We start from the raw sequence: 22658 nt of genomic DNA, 5'->3' as shown, positions 1-22658 counted from the left end.
TTTTAGGGGGGAGAACCGAATTGGTTCATTTGAACATTTGAGGGGGGGGGGAACGATTCACTAGGGTTTTTTTTTACGGGAAAGCAGGCATAGGATCCATACGGTTCAGTCAGACTTGGTGAACTGGTTCATCGAGTTCGCTAAAAACGATTCGAAACAACGATCCAGGAAGCGTCCCTATTTGACATACACGTGATCATGTCGGGTGCTCGTTCTCTATCAGATGATTTTAGTGTACTAGAAACCGCTTACTTAGCAAGGCTCAGTCAGTCGTGTGCAGACACTTGACATTTTGTTGCATTTCCTTCATTAGTACGCATAAGTGGACGTATAACACACAGTAACATGGCTTGTGTTCAGCGCTATGTTAACAAAGTTGTCATCGTTACTGGGGGCACTAGAGGCATTGGAAGGGGCATCGTTAAAGTGTTTGGTAAGGATTTATATAATATATCTTTCCATGAATTAGTCGAAAGTAAAGAAAGACTAAATAAAATATTGTCCTATTTGCTCTGCAGTGCAAAATGGGTCCAAAGTTGTGTTCTGCGCTCAAGAGAGTAAGTTATGTGATTGATTAAATATTCTTTTTGAAGACTAGAAGGTTGATTACAGCAATGAATTCAGTAACGTTTCCTTCTTTCTCCTATAATTGTCAGCTGAGTTACCAGCTGGCCAGTCTCTTGAGTCTGTGCTGAATAAGGAAGGACCGGGATCATGCATGTTTATATCATGTGACGTGACAAAAGAGGATGACATCAAGGTAACTTTACGCAAAGGCGTTGTATGGTTGCATTCATACTTGTACTTCTTTTCCTGAGCAAAATATGTTTTAAAAAGGGATAGAAATTATAAAGTTAGATCCCTTTTGAAAATCCCTATTTAAAATATTATTTTTGTATCTCCAACAATCTTTTATTGAACCCTTTCATGCATTAATTATGATAACATCAGTCAGGATTTTTCCCGTGTTTTTATTGTACTTTTTTTTTTACACACAAAGAAATTTTCAGATGTCCACTAGAGTTAACAAGCCAGTCAATAAAATTGTATGAAAACTATACAAAAAATATAGATGTGAAATATTGCAAACGCAATTGAACTTCATACAATTTCAAATTTGCGCATCTTTGACATCAGAACATGATGATGTGATTCAATCAGATATCTCTAAAACCTGTCAAGGTACAACTGTGGAAACCTAACGCAGATGCTTCCGCCAGTGCACCAGAGTATGTGGATTTACCCTTATTGGCTGATAATTATGATTATGTTCAAGACAGACACATTTCTACCATAGTTCTCCTCAGAGAAAACCTAGCAATCGGGTGTTTTTTTAATCTCATCTGAAATGAGCAATGTTGTACAAGTAACATGCATTATGTAATTAGATTACTTTTTGACGTAAAGAGCAAAGTAATGCATTACAACCAACATGCATTATGTAATCAGATTACTTTTTGATGTTAGAAGTAATGCATCACAAGCAACATGCATTACATAAACAGATTACTTTTTGATCTTATAAGTAATGCATTATAAGTAACGTGCATTATGTAATTAAATTACTTTGTGATGTAATGAGTAATGCATTAAAAGTCAAAAGCATTGTGTGATCAAATTATCTTTTTGATATTAATGCAATTTACATTTCTAATTACATTCTCAGAACATAAATACATCTCTTTAGAGTATAGACATACATTTATATAGAGAGAAGTAAGCAGATGAAGTATTTTCAAAAACAATAGTGACCGTAATAATATTAATTGTAGCTTAAATATAGCTATTGATGCATAATGTCCACTATAGTGGACAGATAATTCATCAGAATTTTCTCAAAATCTAAAATCAATACTTTTATATGAATACTTTTATATTACAATACTGTAATATGACTCATTAGATTTTGCTTGATGCTACAACAATTAAATTATTTGACCTGGAAGACTCTTCTAGGATAGAAGGAATGGATGGATGCAACTTGACATTTCTGACTGGTCATTGACCATGTTGTTTTGGAGGGGGGGAAATAGATATACAACAGCTTGCCACTTGGTGGCAATGTTAACTGTAGAGGTTGATGTGCAACTATGCCATCAAAACCGATGCATGTGCAAGAAAATTATTTTTGAATAGCTGTCCACTTTAGTGACCACTATGCATGAAAGGGTTAAATTATTATTTTTTTATTGGAAAAAGATTTAGACCATGGATATTTCACCCAAAACTGTAAATGCTGTCATAATTTATTTACCCTCAAGTTGTTACAAACCTGTTTGAATGTTTGTAACTAAGCAGATCTCTACAGCCATTGACTACCATAGTATTTTTCTCCCACTATGGAGGTCAATGGCTGCCGAGATTTGCTTGGTTTACAAACATTCTTCCAAATATCTTCCTTTGTGTTCAGCAGAACAAAGAAATGTATGCAGGTTTGGAAAAACTAGAGCCTGACTAAATGATAACAGAATTAAATTTTTTGGGTGAACTATCCCATCTTTCAAAAGAAAAAATAGATTTTACCGTCAAACATTTCATGACTAAATATAAAGCTGATATTGATACAATTCTCATTTCGCTAAGTTCACACAGAAACTGTCTTATTTATTTAGTCATGTTTCTATGCTGGACAACTTTGGAAAAATATTGACACATTTATTAAAGATGATATTCAGCAAAATACGCTGATCAGGCATAAAATTATGACCTGACGGGTGAAGTGAATAACACTGATTATCTCTTCATCACATTACCTGTTAGTGGGTGGGATATATTAGGCAGCAAGTGAACGTTTTGTCCTCAGAGTTGATGTGTTAGAAGCGCAAGTGAAAGGATTTGATCGTGTTTGATAAGGGCCAAATTGTGATGGCTAGACAACTTGGTCAGAGCATCCCCAAAGCTGCAGCTCTTGTGGAGTGTTCACGGTCTGCAGTGGTCAGTATCTATCAAAAGTGGTCCAAGGAAGGAACAGTGGTGAACCGGCGACAGGGTGGCATGGATGCACGTAGAGAGCAAAGGCTGGCCAGTGTGGTGGATTAAACAGACGAGCTACTGTAGGTTAGATTGCTCAAGAAGTTAATACTGGTTCTGATAGAAAGGTCAGAACACACAGTGCATCACAGTTTGTTGCGTATGGGGTGCACAGCCGTAGACCAGTCGGGGTGCTCATGCTGACCCCTGTCCACCGCCGAAAGTGCCAACAGTGGGCATTTAAGCATTTTAAGCATCAGAACTGGACCACGAAGCAATGGAAGAAGGTGGCCTGGTCTGATGGATCATGTTTTCTTCATGTAGATGGCTGGTGTGTGTGCGTCGCTTACTTGGGGAACATATGGCACCAGGATGCACTATGAGAAGAGGAGGCAGTGTGATGCTTTGGGCAATGTTCTGCTGGGAAACTTTGGCTCCTGCCATCCATGTGGATGTTACTCTGACACACACCACCTACCTAAGAATTGATGCAGACCATGTATACCCTTTTATGGAAACAGTATTCCCTGGTGGCTGTGTCCTCTTTCATAATGCACCCGGCCACAAAGCAAAAATGGTTCAGGAATGGTTTGAGGAGCACAACAATAAGTTTGAGGTGTTGACTTGGCCTCCAAATTTCACAGATCTCAATCCAGTCAAGCATCTGTGGTTAAAAAACCAGTCCGATCCATGGAGGCCCCGACTCGCAACATAAAGAACTTAAATAATCTGCTGCTATCATCTGTTTGCCAGATACCACAGCACACCTTTAGGGGTCTAGTGGAGCCCATGCCTCAATGGGGCAGGGCTGTTTTGGCAGCTAAAGGGGAACCAACACAATATTAGGTCATAATGTTATGTCTGATCAGTGTATATGCATATCTTTAAAGACATTTTTGAATATTTAAATTCTGACCCTACTAAAATTAATGCTCGCTTTTTTATAAATCTTTGCCAATTTTATATCCAGTAAGTTTACTGACAACAAATATTTTTAAAACAATTTAAAATGTATTTTATTACATCTTCAGTAAATAAGAAAGCAAGTAGAATGATTTTAATATGTACACTGTAATTTATGTATCATTAATATCTTACCCTCTCTATCTTTTTTCTTCCCTTTTCTTTTGTTACTTTTCAGTTTTCAGCCAATAATTATAATTTCTTTTTCTAAAAGCCAAGTAGTTTTATTTATAATGCATGTATTGTTTATTTGTATTATCATATCTTACCTTGAAGCGATTAATAAGTGAGACGATTGAGAGATTTGGACAAATCGACTGTTTGGTGAACAACGCTGGGTGGCGTAAGTCAAAGTTTTATTCGCCTTCTTTGTAGGTTTTTTTTTGTGATCCTTATTTTAAACAGGGACTTTGGGATTTATTTTGAAAATAATCATAATTTATTTCAACATAATGATTAAAAATAAAGTCTAATAATTCTGATCTCAATTTAAATCACTAAATGATACATCAGACCCCCCTCACAAGCCCACAGATGAAAGCACTGCAGAGGAGTTTAGAGACCTGCTTAATCTGAACCTCATCAGCTACTTCCTTGCTTCCAAGGTAACGTCAAGTTAATAACACTGTGGTCTCTTTACTTGTGCAGAATTACTGATTTTTGTTTCATTTTTGAACCCCCCTTTATTACCTCTGGTGGCAGTATGCACTGCCTTACCTGCGCAAAACACAAGGAAACATCATCAATTTGTCCAGTCTTGTCGCCTCAATAGGTCAAAAAGACGCAGTTCCCTATGTGGCAACCAAGGTGAGTTTCACTTCTTGCGCCATATGCACGTGACTATCTTGATACTAATGGCAACACTTACATATATCCACAAGGGGGCGATCACCGCCATGACTAAAGCAATGGCTGTGGATGAGAGTCGCTATCAAGTGAGAGTGAACTGGTGAGTGACATATCACCCCGTCATAAGCTGTTCCTTACTTTATTTTTCTATAATTACTTTATATCTAAGTTATTTATTTATTTTATCTGATCCTACTTCATTTCCATCTGTAAACATTGTTTATTAATTATGGTTATATTACCCGGCTTTAAATTCAAACTATTTTATAGCATTTCTCCAGGCAATATAATGACATCTCTGTGGGAGGAGCTTGCTGGCCAAACTGAAAACCCTTCGGCCACAATTAAGGGGGGAGAAAATACTCAGGTAAGTGTTCATAAGTGCAAATAAGCAATAGAAGAAGCCGGTGGATATTGTTATAGTAACAATTTTCTACTCAACAGTTGATCGGTCGGATGGGAACGGAGGCTGAGAGTGGATTAGCTGCCCTTTTCTTGGCAGCTGATGCTACTTTCTGTACTGGGATAGATTTGTTTCTAAGTGGAGGGGCTGAACTGAACTACGGCTTCAAAAGTCAAGTTCCATAACTCAGCAATGATGGAAAGTGATGATAATATGTTTTTTCATTCCTCCTCTCAGACAGCTTGTTTGATGATTATGATACAGTGCTGCTTCTAAATGCAACAATTTTGACTTTTCAAATATGAGATTGTTACATTTTTTAAGGTGCCTTTGTTACAGTGTAATTATACAAATAAGTAATATTAAATTGGTAAAATTAATTAACAACAAATGTTAGTTTAGGTTTAATTATATATAATTATGTATAATTTACTGTTATTACTATTATAAGTTCATATAATATGTGCAACAGGGACACTTAAAATAACTGTGATTTTTTTATTTATTCATTTCACCATTTCAAATCATTTACAAAAATGATTTGCACAACTTTTATTTGAATTAGTTTGTTTACTATTGTTTACTAATCATTGCAAGTTTTCTGAAGTTCAGAAATAGTTTTTTCTCTTGCTTTCCGTGTACTTTCTTGATCAGGTAAATGGTGCAGTAATTGTTCCTTGGAAAATTTAAGTAATTAATCTAACTGCTGAATCCCCCCCCCCCCCCCCCCTCTTTTTATCTTTTTTTTTTTATTAATGCCAGTATTATAGTAGTTAAATATTATATAAAAGGGACCTGAACTGTGAATTACAGTACATTGAATGAGCTTGCAAAGACCAGTTTGCCAGTTTTGTCACATAATAATCAGATTTGAACTGTGTAGTTTGTGATTTCTGGAATCTTAATTAATGACACTTGATAGGTTGTTATTTGTTTAATGCATTTTATTTCTATATTTTTTTTGTACCAATTAGTATATTTTTTTCACATATTTGCTGTAAAATTATTTTGTTCAATATTAACTAAAAGTATAGCAGAATGTCTTTGGGATGGCTTATTCTGAGATAATGTAAGACAAATAATGTGTCTATACTCACATGATTGCTTTGATATCAAAAGTGCTTTGATATATGGCCAATAAAAGAGCTGGTAAATCATTCATTTGAAAGTTTTTGACAGAAATTTACATTTAAAGAAAAAATAAATCCCAAACCAATTAAATATGCAAAAAGAAGTCTTTACAGAAGTCTGTAAAATCTAAAACCACAGACCCTTGTTTAAAATAGAGACAGCCTACTTATATTTGTATCACATCATCAGTTAAAGGTTTTGACATTACAGACATTTCTTCAAATTTCCAAAAGCCAGTCATTAGCCGGATCGGACCAAGGCCTCGTATACTAACTAATGAATGAACGGAATGTTTCCCTCATGACCTTGTTTAACCCCGTTGATTTGACTGCAACTCTTTTCTATCCAATGAGACGTGAGAGTTCCGCCACTCCTACCCGCGGGTTTATTAACCCTTTGATTGATAGGAACTGTTTGTAGTAATAATAATAATAATGCCTTTTTTAGAATGCATATAATGATATAATATATACATGATATAATGAATATTTTTTTATAAAAGATCATCATATGAGTAGTCAGAAAAATAAAGTTTTCCGTATCTGACTTTTGAAGGCTATATCCTAGAGGCACACATAACAACATTTAGGATATTTCAAACAAGCCATTTGATTCAAATATCACACTGTCTTGTGTTGAAATGATGAGAATAAACCAAAATTTTTTAAAAATGAAGCTTTACTGTTTCAAAACCCGAGCAGATTGCCGCTATTTCTCTAGGAGTCCAAACCGGAACGCAGAGATCCGTCGGTCTGGGGCAGTTGCTCCCACTCGGACTAGTTTACCATTCATCTCAGCAGCAATGGCAGCGCTCAGGACGGTGAGTTCAAAGATCATTTCACTTATCTCCGCCACCACATCTCCAAATCCTTCTGTCAATATTTAACGGTTCTGTCTAAACACAATCGATGTATCTGGAGTATATTTAACAGATCTGAAATTAGCAGCTTCAAACTGCAGATCATCGACGTTGCAAATCGACAGCACTCAAGTTTCAGTAATCGCAGGTGCGGAATGCACATTTTAAGTATTTGTTTTATTATTCAGAATAAAACGACATATTTTGTGTTATCACTGAGTTTCTGTTATCTAAAATTCCTGCAAATCGCGGGTAATCGCTTCTGCTATTACTCCAGCTTGAGCTTTCCACGTATTTCCGGCAAGCCGACTTAACGACGTTAATTCATAAAAAAAAATAACTTATGTTGTCAGCTCGTTTTTTATTAGTAGTATTTCAATACGACGAGGTTTTATTTTCTATTTATTATATACTTTTTCATTACAGCAGCAGTGTCGTGTTTTTAGTTACTAAAATACAGTTAACGTACACGTGACACTTGAGTTCCTTCTTCTACTAGTCACTATCCGACAAGAAACTGGTTACAGTTTGCAAATAAAATCCATATGGATTATCTACTCATATCCAACTAGTGTGTAGTCCACCTATTTCTGTCATTTAAGTGCCAGTACTTACTAATTAGGACTTTTAAGAAAATAATCTCTTTCTCGCCATGAATATCTCCGGGGTAACAGTTAGCTGGCAAAGCGTTAAACAACGAACAAACAAACTAATTCCTTAGTTAAATATTTAAGATTTTTAATATTCAACCAAAAGGTTCTGACTAATAGTCACACATTACATATGAGTGAATTGCTATTTTAACCAGGGAGATTAGAAATCATAGTTCACTACTACTGTCCCAATAGATACTAGCATGGAATATTGTTGTGAAGTTGTAAAAGATACTAAAAACTTTTGCTATGTGTGCTAATAATTCAAATAAATACAAGTTACAAATTACAATATATTCATTTTTCATCAGCTATTGGTCAAACATCTTTCCATAAGACAATGGAAATATATATAGTATATTGGTCAAAAATCTTTCCAAAAAATGTTTTATTGTTTTTTTTTTTTTGCCACATTGTGACAGGGTTAAGACGAGTTCAGTTCGCCCAACAGATTGAGCTACATTATTTATGTAAACAAATGCCTAATAAAACATAACATGCAAAGAAAACGAATTAGATTAGGAGCTCACTGGTGTGTATCTTTTAGTTTATTAAAAATAGGCTAACATACACTACTTTTGTTTGCTTTGCTGATTCACTCAGGGTTTTTAGCTATTAAAAGCGCTGTTACTGTGTGACACAGCTGTCTCCTTGTACACAAATGCAGGTATATAAAAGCTGGTACATACTTAACCTTCACATCTCATGAGGGCTAAACAGCAGCTGTCAAGAACAACACATGAAAGGAAATGGTTGAAGTCACATTCTGTTTCTGTGTTTTAAGGCACTAAATGGACGCTTTCTTCACCCAATCTCCCTTTCATGTGGGCCGTTGCGGTTCGTCAGTACCTCCTTCAAGGTATTAAAACAAACCTGTCAAGCAAGGCTCACAACCACCTTTAATTGAGAGCCTGTTTCAGGTCTTGTGAATTTGTGCAGTAGTTTCAGATTTACCTCACATCACGTTTTTGGGGACAATGCAGATCTGTAAAGTTTTACGGCTCATCTTAAGGTTGCAGTTTCTGAAGTTTAAGCAAGCCACGGTGTCACCTTTTGGGATCTGATGTCTCTTCTTTGTGCCTTTGCCTTCTTGCACGCTTTCTTTCCTCCAACAACCCCTTCCCTTCTTCTCATGGCAATTTAATTGAATTCAATTTCCATAAGAGCTTGACTTGCATGATGAATCCAGATTAATTAATGCATGTGCAATCAATGATAATGAATAAACACCTCTCCACGTGCCCGCTTTACTCCCCTGCCCCTCTCTGTCTTTTCGTTTTCTCTCCCTCTTTTTCTGTCTTTCTCTCCTGTTTGTTTGTGTCAGGCTGCAGATCTTACCATAGAGAAGAACCCTGTACTGAAGCCAAAGCCGGACCCTTCAACCCTTGTGTTTGGCAAGCAGTTTTCAGACCACATGCTGACCATCAGTTGGTCTGCTGCAGGAGGATGGGAGGCACCTCAGATCAAGCCCTTCCAGAATCTGTCCCTTCACCCTGCTTCCTCAGCCCTCCATTACTCCATTGAGGTAAAGGAGTGCGTGTCTTGACATCTATATATGTGTATATAATAGGGATGTCCCGATCCAATCCACTTAATCGGTATCGTGCCGATAATGGCCCAGAACGCTAGATCGGAGGGGAGAAAAAAATATTATCCCATACCTATACAACACAAACCATGGAAAAAATCTAAACCATCACCTAAATGCTTGAATATTAGCATTTCCCTTGCTGCAACTAGAGTTGCCACTCACCCGCGAAATACGGAATCGTTCCGTATTTACAAGCAAAATGTCCAGTATCAAACACGTCTTGTCCCGTATTTTACATAGGTCCACGCATGGTTCAATAAACATATAAGGATTTTGAAGTGTGGAGAATACTGATAGCAAATATAAAGAATTCAATTTCACAGTAAGTTGTAAAGAAGCTCATTTGCGTTTTATTGAGTTTTAGCGGCTTTGTTGCCATTTCGGCGGAGTCTCGAGAACATGCGTTGGAAAGCTTTGGTCCACCGTTTGACAAATACATGAGGATCTCCAGATATAGGGCTAAATATTAAAAAAAAAATAGCAATTGGTCTGTCCAGTAACTCATGATGAACCTCAGGCTAACTGTTAGCCTGTGCGTACGCCAAATCGTTTTTTGTGCATACGCAAAATCTAGCTTTTGTACGTATGTACACTTTTAAGATGAAATCTACGGTCCCTTATTTTGGCCTCTTAAGCTGGTCATACACTGCACTTTTCATCCAATTTCGAGACGAATTCTGATTCGTGCGACTCAGATTTTTTTTTTTTTTTTGGGTCGTTCCGATTTTCAGGTTTATCGTGCGTCGTTTGTCGTGAGGTGTTATATGCTACACACGGTGGTTTAGAATGATCTCCCTCTTTTCATTTCATCCAGCATATCCAGTGCCTCTTATTCATTTAGCTAGTTGATCATTAATTTAGGGCTACTTGTTTTACTTTCACACTTATTTTTTTATTTTTATTTTTTTAGCTTCTTTTAGCTTCCTACTTAATCGTATTATGATGAGAAGTGGGAACCGTTTCCAGCATTTGACACAATCATGTTGCTCTTTTTTTTTTTCTTTCTTCTAAATGTTTTTAAATAGTGAGGAGTAATCTATTATGTTATGCAGTGTGTCGATTATGCATTATGAAATTGTTGGGGGGGGGGGGGGGGTGCAAATTAATGTAATTTCAATTTAATAATAAAAGTAGGCTAAGGCTAATAATAATAATTTTCAATAGCTGATGCATTTGATAAGCTATCTCTCTATAGTACACCATGGTCTGTCGTCACCACAGGGGTTTTATTGAGCATTTTTCGCCCGTACAGTGTGAGCAGACAAGTCGCGCTCGACGGTCGGACCGCACAGTATGAGCACATAAATCGTGAGCTTTGGCTTTACATCGCATGCGATCTACTCGTACAGTGTGAGTAGGTAATCTTGCTGAAATCACATAGAAATCGCTCGGTGTATGCCCAGCTTTCCTTTCCTTTTTATGTTATGATTATATATATATATATATATATATATTAGGGCTGTCCTCGACTTAGGATTTAGACAATCGAATCAGAATTGTCGACTCTCTCTATGGTCGACTGATAGTCGAATCATCTGTGCGTGTGAATGGGTCGGGAGGGGCACGACACTGTCAGCAGAAGGGTAAAACTATTTTTATTTTCCTTTACACACAGCACACAGCAACAACTTTTAATTAAGCGACCAAAACTGCCTGCCAACTGACAGAAAAAATGACAATGGCTTTCTTATTTAGGTCATATATAGCCTAAAAGGTAATGTGGTGGATAAACATTCATAAACCGTTTTCTCATAACATGTTAAAGCCGCGATCAAATTACAGAACATCACACAAATATATAAAAGAACATTTTGATAAATAAACCTAAAAATATACCTGCCTAGAGAGGAAAAGAACACTTTGAGTGCATTTACATGCACGTTCTTAAGCCGATTGTGCCTAAAGAGGGTGAAGACGTACGCAAAGCTCAGCCCCGAGCTCCTTGTTTCATAACACCCGCGAAGATTCGACCGTGAGATCGTGGTCGAATCAGGCTCCGTATAGCGATGCATCGAATCTTCGACTATTCAGGGTCACCCCTAATATATATTATTATAATATATTAATATTATATATTTACAAGATATATATTCATGAATACAACTCCTGTAATTACCTCAACAGCACACAAATATTTCTGCCCGTTTTCGTTAGTGTGACTGCAGTTACTTCCGGTTTATAACGGATACAATACTGCAAATTACTGCAGTACTGAAAATCTGTATAATACTGATGTTTAACTGTATCATATGTTATAAATATAAATATAAAACACTTTACATTTTCAGATAGGTTCAATAAATTAATTCTATTAATCGAAAGATTCCTGATAAAAAAATCTTTACAGCATTAATAATTAGAACTATTATTCATAATTGAGCACTAATAATATTTGATGATAATTGGCAGCAAATCATCATATTAGAATGATTTGTGAAGGATCATATGACACTGAAGACTGGAGTAATGATGCTGAAAACTCAGCTTTACCATCACAGGAATAAGTTACATTTTAAAATATTTTTTTTTAACTAAATTAATTCAGCCTTGGTGAGCACATAAGTCTTTAAAAACACGAACAAAATCCTTGTTATTTCAAACTATTACTATTTACTATTTATTATTAGTTGCCATTTGAACTGGGGTGAACCATAATTTCCAACATTACTGTGTGTTTTTCTTTTCTTCAGGTTACCTTTTTTTGCCTGATCTTTTCTTTTCTCCCATTTCATTCTCAGCTATTTGAGGGCATGAAGGCATTCCGGGGAGTAGATAACCACATCCGTCTCTTCAGACCTATGTTGAATATGGAGCGCATGTACCGGAGCACTGAAAGGAGCTGCCTACCTGTTAGTCTTCATTTTATCCTATTAAGCACTTACAGAGCCACTTCAATTTATTGACTGATGCTCTTTAATTTTATCACATTTCATATGAGCCAATCTGTGGACTGTAACTTCTTCCATCGCCATCAACATATTCTCCCTGTCTGTCTCTTCTAGTTGTTTGATAAGGTCGAACTGGTGAAGTGTATCAATAAGCTGGTTGAGATTGATCAAGAATGGGTTCCTTACTCCACAGACGCCAGCCTGTACATCAGACCAACATTTATAGGAACTGAAGTAAGAAACTTTAAATATTATAAATATACACTTACTGGCCACTTTATTATGTACACCTGTTAATCAGCCAATCATATATATGGCAGTGCCTCAATGCATTTAAGCATGTAAACACGGTCAGAATGTGGAAGAAAGGTAATTTAAGTGACTTTGAATGTGGCGTTATTGTTGGCCCCAGGCGGGGTGGTCTGAAAATTTAAGAAACTGCTGATCTACTGGGACTTTCACACACAGCCATCTTTAGGGTTTACAGAGAATGATCAGAAAAAAAGAAAATATCCAATGAGCTCTAGTTCAATGGGCAGAAAATTGCCTTGTTGATGCCAAAGGTCAGATAGAAAGGCAACAATAACTCAAATAACCACTCATTACAACCAAGGTCTGCTGTAGAGCATCTCTGAATTCACAACACATCTAACTTTAAAGGAGATGAGCTACAGCAGCTCCAGTCAGTTAAGAACTGGAAACTGAGGCTACAATTCACACCATCTCACCAAAATTGGACAATAGAAAAGTGGAAAAGCAATGCCTGTTCTGATGTGTCTTGATTTTTGCTTGATTTCTGCTGCTACATTCAGATGTAAGGGTCAGAATTGAGCCTAAACAACATGAAAGCATGGATCCATCCTTCTTTGTGTCAACGGTTCAGACTGCTGCTGGTGGTGTAATAGTGTGGAAGATATTTTTTGGCACACTTTCATCCTATTAAATGCCACAGCCTACCTGAGCACTGTTACTGACTGTTACTGATTTATGACCACAGTGTGCCCATCTTCTGATGGCTACTTTTAACAAGATAATGTGCTATGTAACAGCCCAAATTAACTCAAATTGGTTTCTTGAACATGACAATGAGTTCACTATACTCAAATGGCCTCCACACAGTCACCAGATCTTAATCCAACAGAGCACTTTTGGGATGTGGTGGAACGGGAGAATTCCATCATGTATGTGTAATGTTTTCAGCACTTTGTTGAATCTATGCCTCAATAAATAAGGCAGTTCTGAAGGCAAAGTGGGTCCCAACCTGGTACTAGCAAAGTGTGTACTTGCTAAAGATGCCAGTGAGTGTAATATGTTGAATGATTTTGGTACCATCATCTTTAATTGTGAACATCCTTCTTTAACTCAGCCTTCTCTAGGTGTGTCAAGAGCAGGTCACGCTTTGCTCTTTGTCATTATTGGACCCGTTGGACCTTATTTTGCCACTGGAGGCTTTAGTCCAGTGTCTTTGCTGGCAGATCCTCGATACGTTCGGGCCTGGAGGGGCGGCGTTGGAGAATACAAGATGGGAGGGTGAGTTTTTACAAAGACCTGGTACAAGACTTGTACAACAGTGAATAAAATAGAAATATTTTTAATTGATAATAGGGGAAAAAAAGAAAAGAACATCTCAAAGTCCAATTTGTATTTTTCGTGTCCTTGTGAATATGTTTGTGGTGTTAATAAATTACATTTGCCTTGTTAACCCTGCTAATTTAAGAATGTCACTGAAATATTTATTTTTGGTCACTTTATATTAGGTGTCTTTAACAACTTTTTACTTGCGTTAAAAATATGTTTGTACAATGTACTTATGTTCATGTTGTACAGCAAAACACTTGGTGTTATTGAGGTGGGATATGGTTAAGGTAACAAGTGGGACCTTTATGTCAAAGGAAGTGTATGTAAGATTGTGGCCAAAACTGGTACTGCAATCACTATCCCCTCTCCCTCTCCCCCTCCCCCCTGACTCGAGGTTGCCAGATAGGCTGCAGGATCAGCAGGAACATTTGTAGATCTGCAGCTGTGGTAATTTGAGCAGATCTGCCAACCCGGATGCCCAAACACTACTGACTTCGTGATTGGTAGATAAGGTGGAGGGTGGAGCTTCAGGCCAAAACACAACAGGTCAACATCTATCAGTTGAGGGTTTTAACAATAACTTTTAAATGACAATATCCTGGCCGGACTACTGTTGTCAGTGATATAAATATATGAAATTAACATGATTTCTTAATGTCTAGTGACATATCAGGACCATTTTATGATTAATTGAAATACATTTCTTACATACAGTTCTTTTAAGAACACTTTGGAACCATTTTGTCTGGTTGGTATTTTTCATATAAGTAAAAAGCTAAAGCATTTCAAATGTTACTCATCTGCATTAAACTTTTATCCAGTTTCTTGTTGCAGGATATTGATGCATTTTCTTGTTTTAATGGTGAGATCATGAATGGCAGAAGAGCACTTACACTTCTACTGGAGGTTATTTCACACTCCATTGCCCTTTGAATGATTAATTCTCTAATCTTGGGAGGAGATTTTCACATTTAGGTTATTCGGAGAAGTTGAGCCTTGGACAGGCTGCATTAGGCCAGTCATGTGCTCTGCCGACCCTTCGCACTAATGCAGCTCTGGCTTCTGTTTATGTGCTGTAATTTTCGCTACTCGCCTCTCTTATGGGCCCTTGTCTTACTGCTCCATTAAGCATTTAAGGCCCACTTCAGCAAAGCTTCTGCTGCTGTCCTGTAGTGTTCAGATAATGTGTAGACCGTGTATGTCTGTTTAGAATCACAGTGTTTTCACTTTTTGTATACTTCTTCCATTCAAATGTTTGATTTGAACGTAGCTCTGCAATTGTGGCTTTGTTTTAACAGTAACTACGGGCCAACAATCGCTGTTCAGAGCGAGGCAGCCAGGCAGGGCTGCCAGCAGGTCCTCTGGCTGTACGGAGAGAATGAGGAGATCACTGAGGTCGGAACCATGAATCTCTTCATCTACTGGACCACAGAGAAAGGAGGTGAGAGCAGCTTCTACAGGGTTTCTGCATGTCTTAATTCACACAAATGAAGGCCTTAAAAAGGTCTTAAATCAGAGCAGAGAGTTAAGGAATTATATGTTGCATGCATTGCAAAAAATGTATATCGTCTTCAGTATTTTTGTCCTCTTTTCCATTACAATAATCTAAACCTCCTTATATCAAGATACATTTTGTTGAGAAATCTGAAGTGAAATCTTAAATAAAATCTTGAAAAATGTATCATACTGAAGTGAGTTTATGCTTAAAGGTGCACTGTGTAGTATTTTTGCAGTAAAATATCCAAAAACCACCAGGCCAGTGTTATATATTTTGTTCAGTTGAGTACTTACAAATATCTCAAATGTTTCCAACTCTTTGTAAATTGTGAGAGAATTGCTATTTTAACTAAGGACCGGGACGTTTCAGCATAGCGTCTGAGGAAGTCGCCTGTCAATTGCTTCATATCTGCGTTACCCTCGTGTCGTGTTTTATTTGGTTAACGCACAGAGTAATGTCATAACATTTTCAACACACTTAAATGTATCTAATATGATACACAGAGCTGCATTACCTCATAATCATAACCGGAAGAGCAGATCAGTGCAGGCGCCCGGCGATTGTGTTCCGTCCCGTCATAATAAAAGTCTCGGTTTTCGTGAGGTGGTATTTGTATAACAATCGCTCCAGCGGCCGTGCTCCGCTCCACAACACTCGATTCTGTTCTGCTTCATACTACAGTAACGCTAATAACCGCATGCATGAATGTGATTTCTGCCTGAGTCCTATTTTCCATCGGCTGTGATGTGAAGACCACATGTCCCAAGATGCTGCGCTCACACTTTGCGTCATCAAACTACGCATTTGTTTTGAATAGGCACCCTCCAGTGGACGGAAAGTTGCATAGTGCACCTTTAGAACAAAACAAATGTGTCAATAAGTTATGAAAAAACTTGGCAGCTATTTGTTCTCGTTTTGATTATAAACTCACTTCATTTTGACAGAAAACAAGTCATTTTGCATCTGAAGTGTCTTGATTTAGAATCTTTCTTGATGAAGAATGAATTGAAAAGTAATGGATGTCTGTTGAAAGTTGTATTTTTAAATTCTCCAGGTATATCTTACATGATGGGACATTTTCGGTCCCCATGAGGAAACCATCTTATGATGTTTTTTTTGAAAATGTATCAATGCAGCAAGTTTTATGCGATTGTAGGGTTAGGGGATGGCATATACAGTTTGTACAGTTTAAAAATCATATAAAAATATGCCCACAAAAAACATGAAAACTCAACGTGTGAGAGAGAATTCCTTACAGGGTTCCTGCAGTTCCTATCAGGGATTTGAGTTCTTCTATAATTTTGATAACATCATAAGTTGTGCTCCTATATTTATTTGGCTAGAAGTTGTTCTTTTTTTAATCTGTTAGGTTTTTTTTTTTTTCTATCTTTAATCGATAATCATGAAGGAATGGAAAAGCCAAATTCATTTATCAAATAGAATTTTTTGAGACAAAAAAGCCTGTTAAAGTAAATGGATATTGCTTAAGGTTAATTTCTCACTCAGAATAGCCAGGTCAAGTCAGGTGCATTGCATTGTGGGATATAGTTTCTCATGAAATAACTCCGCTGTATTTTTTGTGAAGATGTTCATTTAGTTGATAGTTCAGTATTCCCTGTGGAATGATGATGCTTGTCTCCCCCTTCTGGCGATAAATATTAATGCATTTCTGCATCAATGCGTTTGTGTGTCTTTGTAGAGAAGGAGCTCGTCACCCCACCACTTGATGGAGTCATTCTTCCAGGAGTCACCAGGCAGTCGCTATTGGACCTTGCCAGAGAATGGGTGAGACCACCTTCCTAATATTGTGTTGGTCCCCCTTTTGCTGGCAAAACATCCCTGACCCGTCGAGGCATAGACCCCTTAAGGCAGGGGTTTTCAAACTTTATGATGACAAGGAATCAAATATGATGAACCTTTATGAGGGACCCCCTTCCTAAAATCCATCTATTTTTAATCTAAGAAAAAATATTTTAACTGTTAGATAAATAGTAAGTGTAAAATTTATAAATACAACATATTGTTTCCCAACTGAAATTGGCTTTACTTCATATTGGATGTATAAACCTGAAGAACATTTTCAATTAAAAATTACTTGTATAAGCAAATTTCACAATAAATGTATGTACACAGTTTACGTTCTTGCCTTACAACCCCAGAGAGCGGGATATATGGGGCTATAGTGACGACAACTCACTAGAACGATGCAAAGCAAAAATATTCAGTTCTGGAAAGTATGTATACAACAAGAAATTAGAGAAACATTTAGAAATTAAACTGTTAGAGTAGACTTTATACATTATTGATGTGTCTTTTTATTCTCTGAAATTTTCTGATGTTAACAGCAGATCCTTTAAAGGTCTGACTAGAGCCTTTCTTTTTGGTAAAGGTAAAGCCAGTTTCCTCGTTTATCCTTATAATCTCCTCCATATCAGCTTGAAATGCAGCATTGATTCTGTGCAGAATTCAGATAGGTCCGATATGTTTGTTGTCTGTGCCGACTCGCGCATATGTTCCACGCTGTGACTCTAATCAACGGCTCTGGTCTCTAGACTGTGTGTGTGCTGCTGCGGTGAAGTGAAACCAGACTTCATTCGCCTAAACTGAAAACATATTTACACTGAATCGTTTCCTATTGTGTATATATAGTGTGCTATGTGCTTTTCACCATGTAGAAATTAGTAAATGTGTAAACAACTGAGCGATTTGAGCCCCAGCTCCAACAGCAGTGTAGGGGGCGCGCTTTAGATTCTAGAGAACATTTGATTGGACAGAAGATTTGATGAGAAGGTGAAGTCTACAATGATGTCATCAAAATCTGTGATTCATTTTAGCGGAAGTGAGAGACCGTAAATTTTGAATGCTTATATATCCTAAATGCTCTTTGTCATTTTTTTTTTTTTGAACACACCAGCTTATTCATAACTTTAAGGCTGATGTTGTCATACTAAAAGCTAAAAAACTTTAGCCTCCATGGATCGGATTTGTTTTTTCAGCACATGCCACAGATCCTCGGTCTGGGAAATTTGGAGGACACGTCAACACCGCAAAAACTCATTGTTATGCTCCTCAAACCATTCCTGGACAATTTTTGCTTTGTGGCAGGGCGCATTATCCTGCTGAAAGAGGCCACAGTCACCAGGGAATACCGTTTCCATGAAAGGGTGTACATGGTCTGCAACAATGTTTAGGTAGGTGGTGTGTGTCAAAGTAACATCCATGTGGATGGCAGGATCCAAAGTTTCCCAGCAGAACATTGCCCAAAGCATCACAATGCCTCCTCTTCCCATAGTGCATCCTGGCGCCATGTGTTCCCCAGGTAAGCGACACACCCAGCCATCCACATGATGTAAAAGAAAACGTGATTCATCAGACCAGGCTACCTTCTTCCATTGCTCCCTGGTCCAGTTCTGATGCTTATGTGCCCACTGTTGGCGGTGGACAGGTGTCAGCCTGGATGGCAGCCGAAATCAGCCCCGCCCACAACATTTGAGCTTGGGCAGTTCGGTCTGGGGTGCTTCTCAATATCCCTCCTCGTTTCCTCGCTCCTCCGTCCTCCATCCAATGACCCGGAAACCGATGGAGTTCAGCCATCTTGTAGGAGATATTAAAATGCTCTAATTGCACCGTGAGGAGGCGAGGATGGAGGAGTGAGGAGCTTCCTGAGGAGTCATAAGCTAGGATACACTGGCGTATCCTTTGCGGAAGTGTTTTATCGACTAAGCATGACGCAAGCATTAACTCTCCTCCCCCTTCACATCGTGCCCCAGTTTATTAATCATTATTATTATGTTTACATGTACAAGACACAAATGTTTGTCAAATAACCACCTGACAGTTGCAGAATTATATCAAAGCACAAGAAAATTAAAGAAACAAATAGACAAACAAAAAGAAACAAATACTATACAACAAATAAAAAACTGGAATTCATTGTTAATAATAACTGGTAATATTAATTCAAATATGGACAAATGTGGTATTTTGTTGAGGCTGAAGCTCACAATATATGAAGTTATCTCTAATGTTCAAGAATCTCCACTAAATCCAGCGGTGCTGTCATCATTAACTGACGCCGCTTTGAAGTGACGTTAAAGGGAGCGAGGATATATAATTTCACTAGATTCAATTCCTCCTTCCTCGCGTCTTCCTCGCATCCTGAAGGGGTGGAGTTAAGGAGCAAGGAAAGGAAATGAGGATGCACAAATAAGAATTGGGAAGCACCCCTGGACTTGATCCATAAAGGACTAATTATGCTCAAACAGAAACTGTTCGGACCAATAAAAATCATCAGGGTGGGCTTTAGACGATGACGGACAGATGATCAACAGTAACGTAATCATCACGTCATCAAAGGCGTTTGGATTGAATTTGTTCTAATCCTAAACAGAGAGCTTGTTTGTATATGCATTCACCTTCACTATTTCTCTCAGAAATGATCCTCGTGTTTAGTTGACAACTACATTGTCATGACAAACGACATTTGACAACAAACATTATGCATCGCTCCGTTGCTCTGATTGGTTGTAGGTCTATCCAATTGAGGTCTTTCCTGGTTCGGTTGAAACACGCCCCATAATCACAGCCCAATGGAGCAGAATCAGACTCATATTCTGACTAGAATTGAGTATAACCAATCAGGGTAGGTTAGCATGGGTACTTTGACTGGTCTGCAGCTATGCAGCCCCATACACAACAAACTGCGATGCACTGTATTCTGACACCTTTCTATCAGAACCAGCATTAACTTCTTGAGCAATTTGAGCTACAGTAGCTTGTCTGCTCGTCACACAGGCCAGCTTTTGCTTCCCACGTGTATCAATGAGCCTTGGCCGACCATGATGACTGTTGCCGGTTCACTACTGTTCCTTCCTTGGAGCTCTTTTAGTATATACTGATTACTGCGGAATGGGAACATCCCACAAGAGCTGCAGTTTTGGAGATGCTCTGACAATGTTATATATCAAGTACCAAGGTGTCTGTTGCCATGCCTGTATCAATGTATTTTTTGTTTTTAGGGGGACTTTAAAGTCACAGAACGTCAAGTATTAATGAAGGAGCTGATAGGTGCTTTAGATGATGGACGGGTTCTGGAGGTGTTCGGTTCTGGCACTGCGTGTGTGGTGTGTCCAGTTGGCAGTCTGCTCTACAGAGGAAAGGTAACTAGAAAATGCACACTTCAGTTCTCTAATGCAAATGTCCATTGAAAGCATATTTACAGCTTAATAAATATTACTACATTTAAGGAAAACTTTCTTTTTTATCTTTTAGACCTACCAAATTCCTACAATGAAAAACGGTCCAGACCTTGCCAAGAAATTCCATAAGGAGCTCACTGATATCCAGGTATAATCTTGTTACTTTTGGAATTACTCTTGAATTCCTAATAAGTTCATAATTTTTAAAACCTCTGATCTGTTTCTCCGTGCTCAGTATGGACGCACTACAAGGGACTGGGCACCGCTGGTCGTCTAACCGATCTCATGCAGGCTTCATGTCTAAAACCTCTCATCTCACGTGTTTGTGTGTGGATTAAATTGGTGGGTGTTATTCTACACAGTAACAACCTTTCTAAATGGAAAACCACCTATTAGATATGCAGTTTTTTTCCAGATGACTTTACATCCTGCTTGCTAAGAGATACATACAGCACAATGTGTAGCACTAGAAATCGTCCTTAAGCTTGTCAAGCACATGCATCATAAGCCATATAAAACTAAGTACAAAGGCACAAGTAAATATTTTCTCCTTGCAGTAGTTGCTGATCCTGTCTTTTAAAGGTTGTTTTTCCCCAATCAGTTATGCTTTTGCTGTTTCCTTTTTGTCTCCTTAAATAGCTGAACACATTTTGTTTTTAATGTATTTACAACTTTTAACTGTATTAACATTTCAGTTTTATATTGAGGGAATGGTGATAAGAAATCAGGCAGTTGAGAAGGATCAGACTTCAGCACATATTGATTTTAATGCAATGTTCATTCACCAAGCCGCTTGTATTTAGTTTAATGTAAGAGAAATACAGACCATCATGCATTTATTAATTTTGCTTTAATTTAAACCGTTCCATTTTCTTTTAAAATACCCTACATTGGAAGTTTTATTTCCACAATGTAAACAAAGTGTAAATTATTGTATATGTCTGTCTAGAGAAGGGTGGTACGTCAAGGACAATATATTATTACCAGATTTTGATGATTTAAAATCGAGCTGAACTTATGCACGCACAAAGGGCTTCAGGATGGCCCAGACATTAACAGCTCTAGAGACCACTAGAAAAATGTTGATGTGATAATCATAGGTGATCAACACTAGGCTGTTTGTTGTCTATATGATATCTGGAACTACAATGTGACTTGTATGTAAGTGTGTGTGAAATATGTAATGTTCGCTGAACATGTAGAATGTATCGGTTTTAACTTATTTCTGGTTATTTTAGTGTTTATATGGCTAGAATACACTTTTTTTTTTCTTTTTTTTTGTGAAGCCCCTTATTTCTTTCTCTTTATTTCTTCATTTTAAACTTGTATTTTAATCTGTGCACTCCACATCTCTCTTCTAAGTGCCTGATGGAGTTGGCTGTTACTTTCTCTTTGAGTTCTAGTTCACATTTGTCATTACTGTGCTGAGGGGGCTGCTGCTGTGTTCATGATTGGTTTGTTTTGGTGGTTTTCGGGGTAGATGTCTTTACTTGTTCTGTTACTGTATTTTTACAAATAAACTAAATTTGCGTCCAAATGTGTGTCTCTTGCTTTGACCACCTACAAATATTTGTGTGTGCGCGTGTCGCGCTTATATCTACCGATCGTGCGGGCTATGCGTAATATAAAAATAATAGTCCAATTAATTGCGGGTGGATGAGAAATAAATCATTGTGTTTGTTTGATAAAGATGTTTACGAGCTCTTTGATCAAGAAAATAATTCGGTTGCCGCTTCTCCCTCAATCTCCTCTCACTCATGTGAACTGACCGGGGAGCTTAAACTCATTAAATATGCAAATCTTATCCAATTCTAGCCGTGGGCGTTTACTTCCAAGTCTCCAGTGCATCACACCCATCAAAACCCAGCGTTTTGGAGAGAGCCTCAAAACCAGTGGAGAAAATAGCTTAATTATTAGTTATGATGTTTTTGAATGTAAAAAAACACACGAACATCATTAGTTGACCTCAGACAACAGTGTTTATATTAAAAAAAGGCAGTTTATGACACCTTTAAAAATCAGACAATGTGAATTTTTTCACATTCTGTCTCTCATAGTTGAAGTGTACCTATGTTAA

At 37.6% G+C, this 22658-nt stretch overlaps 1 protein-coding gene across 4 annotated transcripts; it reads left to right on the top strand.

Annotated features, from left to right (window-relative positions):
* The first annotated feature begins 3 nt into the window (after positions 1 to 3).
* Positions 4 to 22118, top strand: bcat2 (branched chain amino-acid transaminase 2, mitochondrial). 4 transcript variants are annotated; one of them, XM_067415413.1, is made up of 18 exons: positions 10 to 433; positions 519 to 557; positions 657 to 760; positions 4210 to 4276; positions 4447 to 4538; positions 4636 to 4740; positions 4815 to 4882; positions 5053 to 5149; positions 8613 to 8687; positions 9153 to 9353; positions 12158 to 12268; positions 12422 to 12541; positions 13674 to 13837; positions 15184 to 15326; positions 17083 to 17168; positions 20402 to 20542; positions 20655 to 20729; positions 20817 to 22118. In XM_067415413.1, the coding sequence occupies exons 1-18, from the start codon at positions 346 to 348 to the stop codon at positions 20856 to 20858; spliced, it is 1818 nt and encodes a 605-aa protein (XP_067271514.1). In that variant the 5' UTR covers positions 10 to 345; the 3' UTR covers positions 20859 to 22118. The 4 variants fall into 4 exon arrangements, with proteins under 4 accessions (XP_067271505.1, XP_067271514.1, XP_067271494.1 ...); XM_067415393.1 differs by lacking the exons at positions 10 to 433; positions 519 to 557; positions 657 to 760; ... (3 more) ...; positions 4815 to 4882; positions 5053 to 5149 and adding an exon at positions 6954 to 7136; XM_067415396.1 differs by lacking the exons at positions 10 to 433; positions 519 to 557; positions 657 to 760; ... (3 more) ...; positions 4815 to 4882; positions 5053 to 5149 and adding an exon at positions 7305 to 7323.
* The last annotated feature ends 540 nt before the right edge of the window (positions 22119 to 22658 follow it).

Source organism: Pseudorasbora parva, chromosome 2 (assembly GCF_024679245.1).
Source record: "Pseudorasbora parva isolate DD20220531a chromosome 2, ASM2467924v1, whole genome shotgun sequence".
NCBI classification, from domain to species: Eukaryota; Metazoa; Chordata; class Actinopteri; order Cypriniformes; family Gobionidae; genus Pseudorasbora; species Pseudorasbora parva.
The sequence above is the reverse complement of the archived record's forward strand: the minus strand, read 5'-3'. Positions and strand labels throughout refer to the sequence as shown.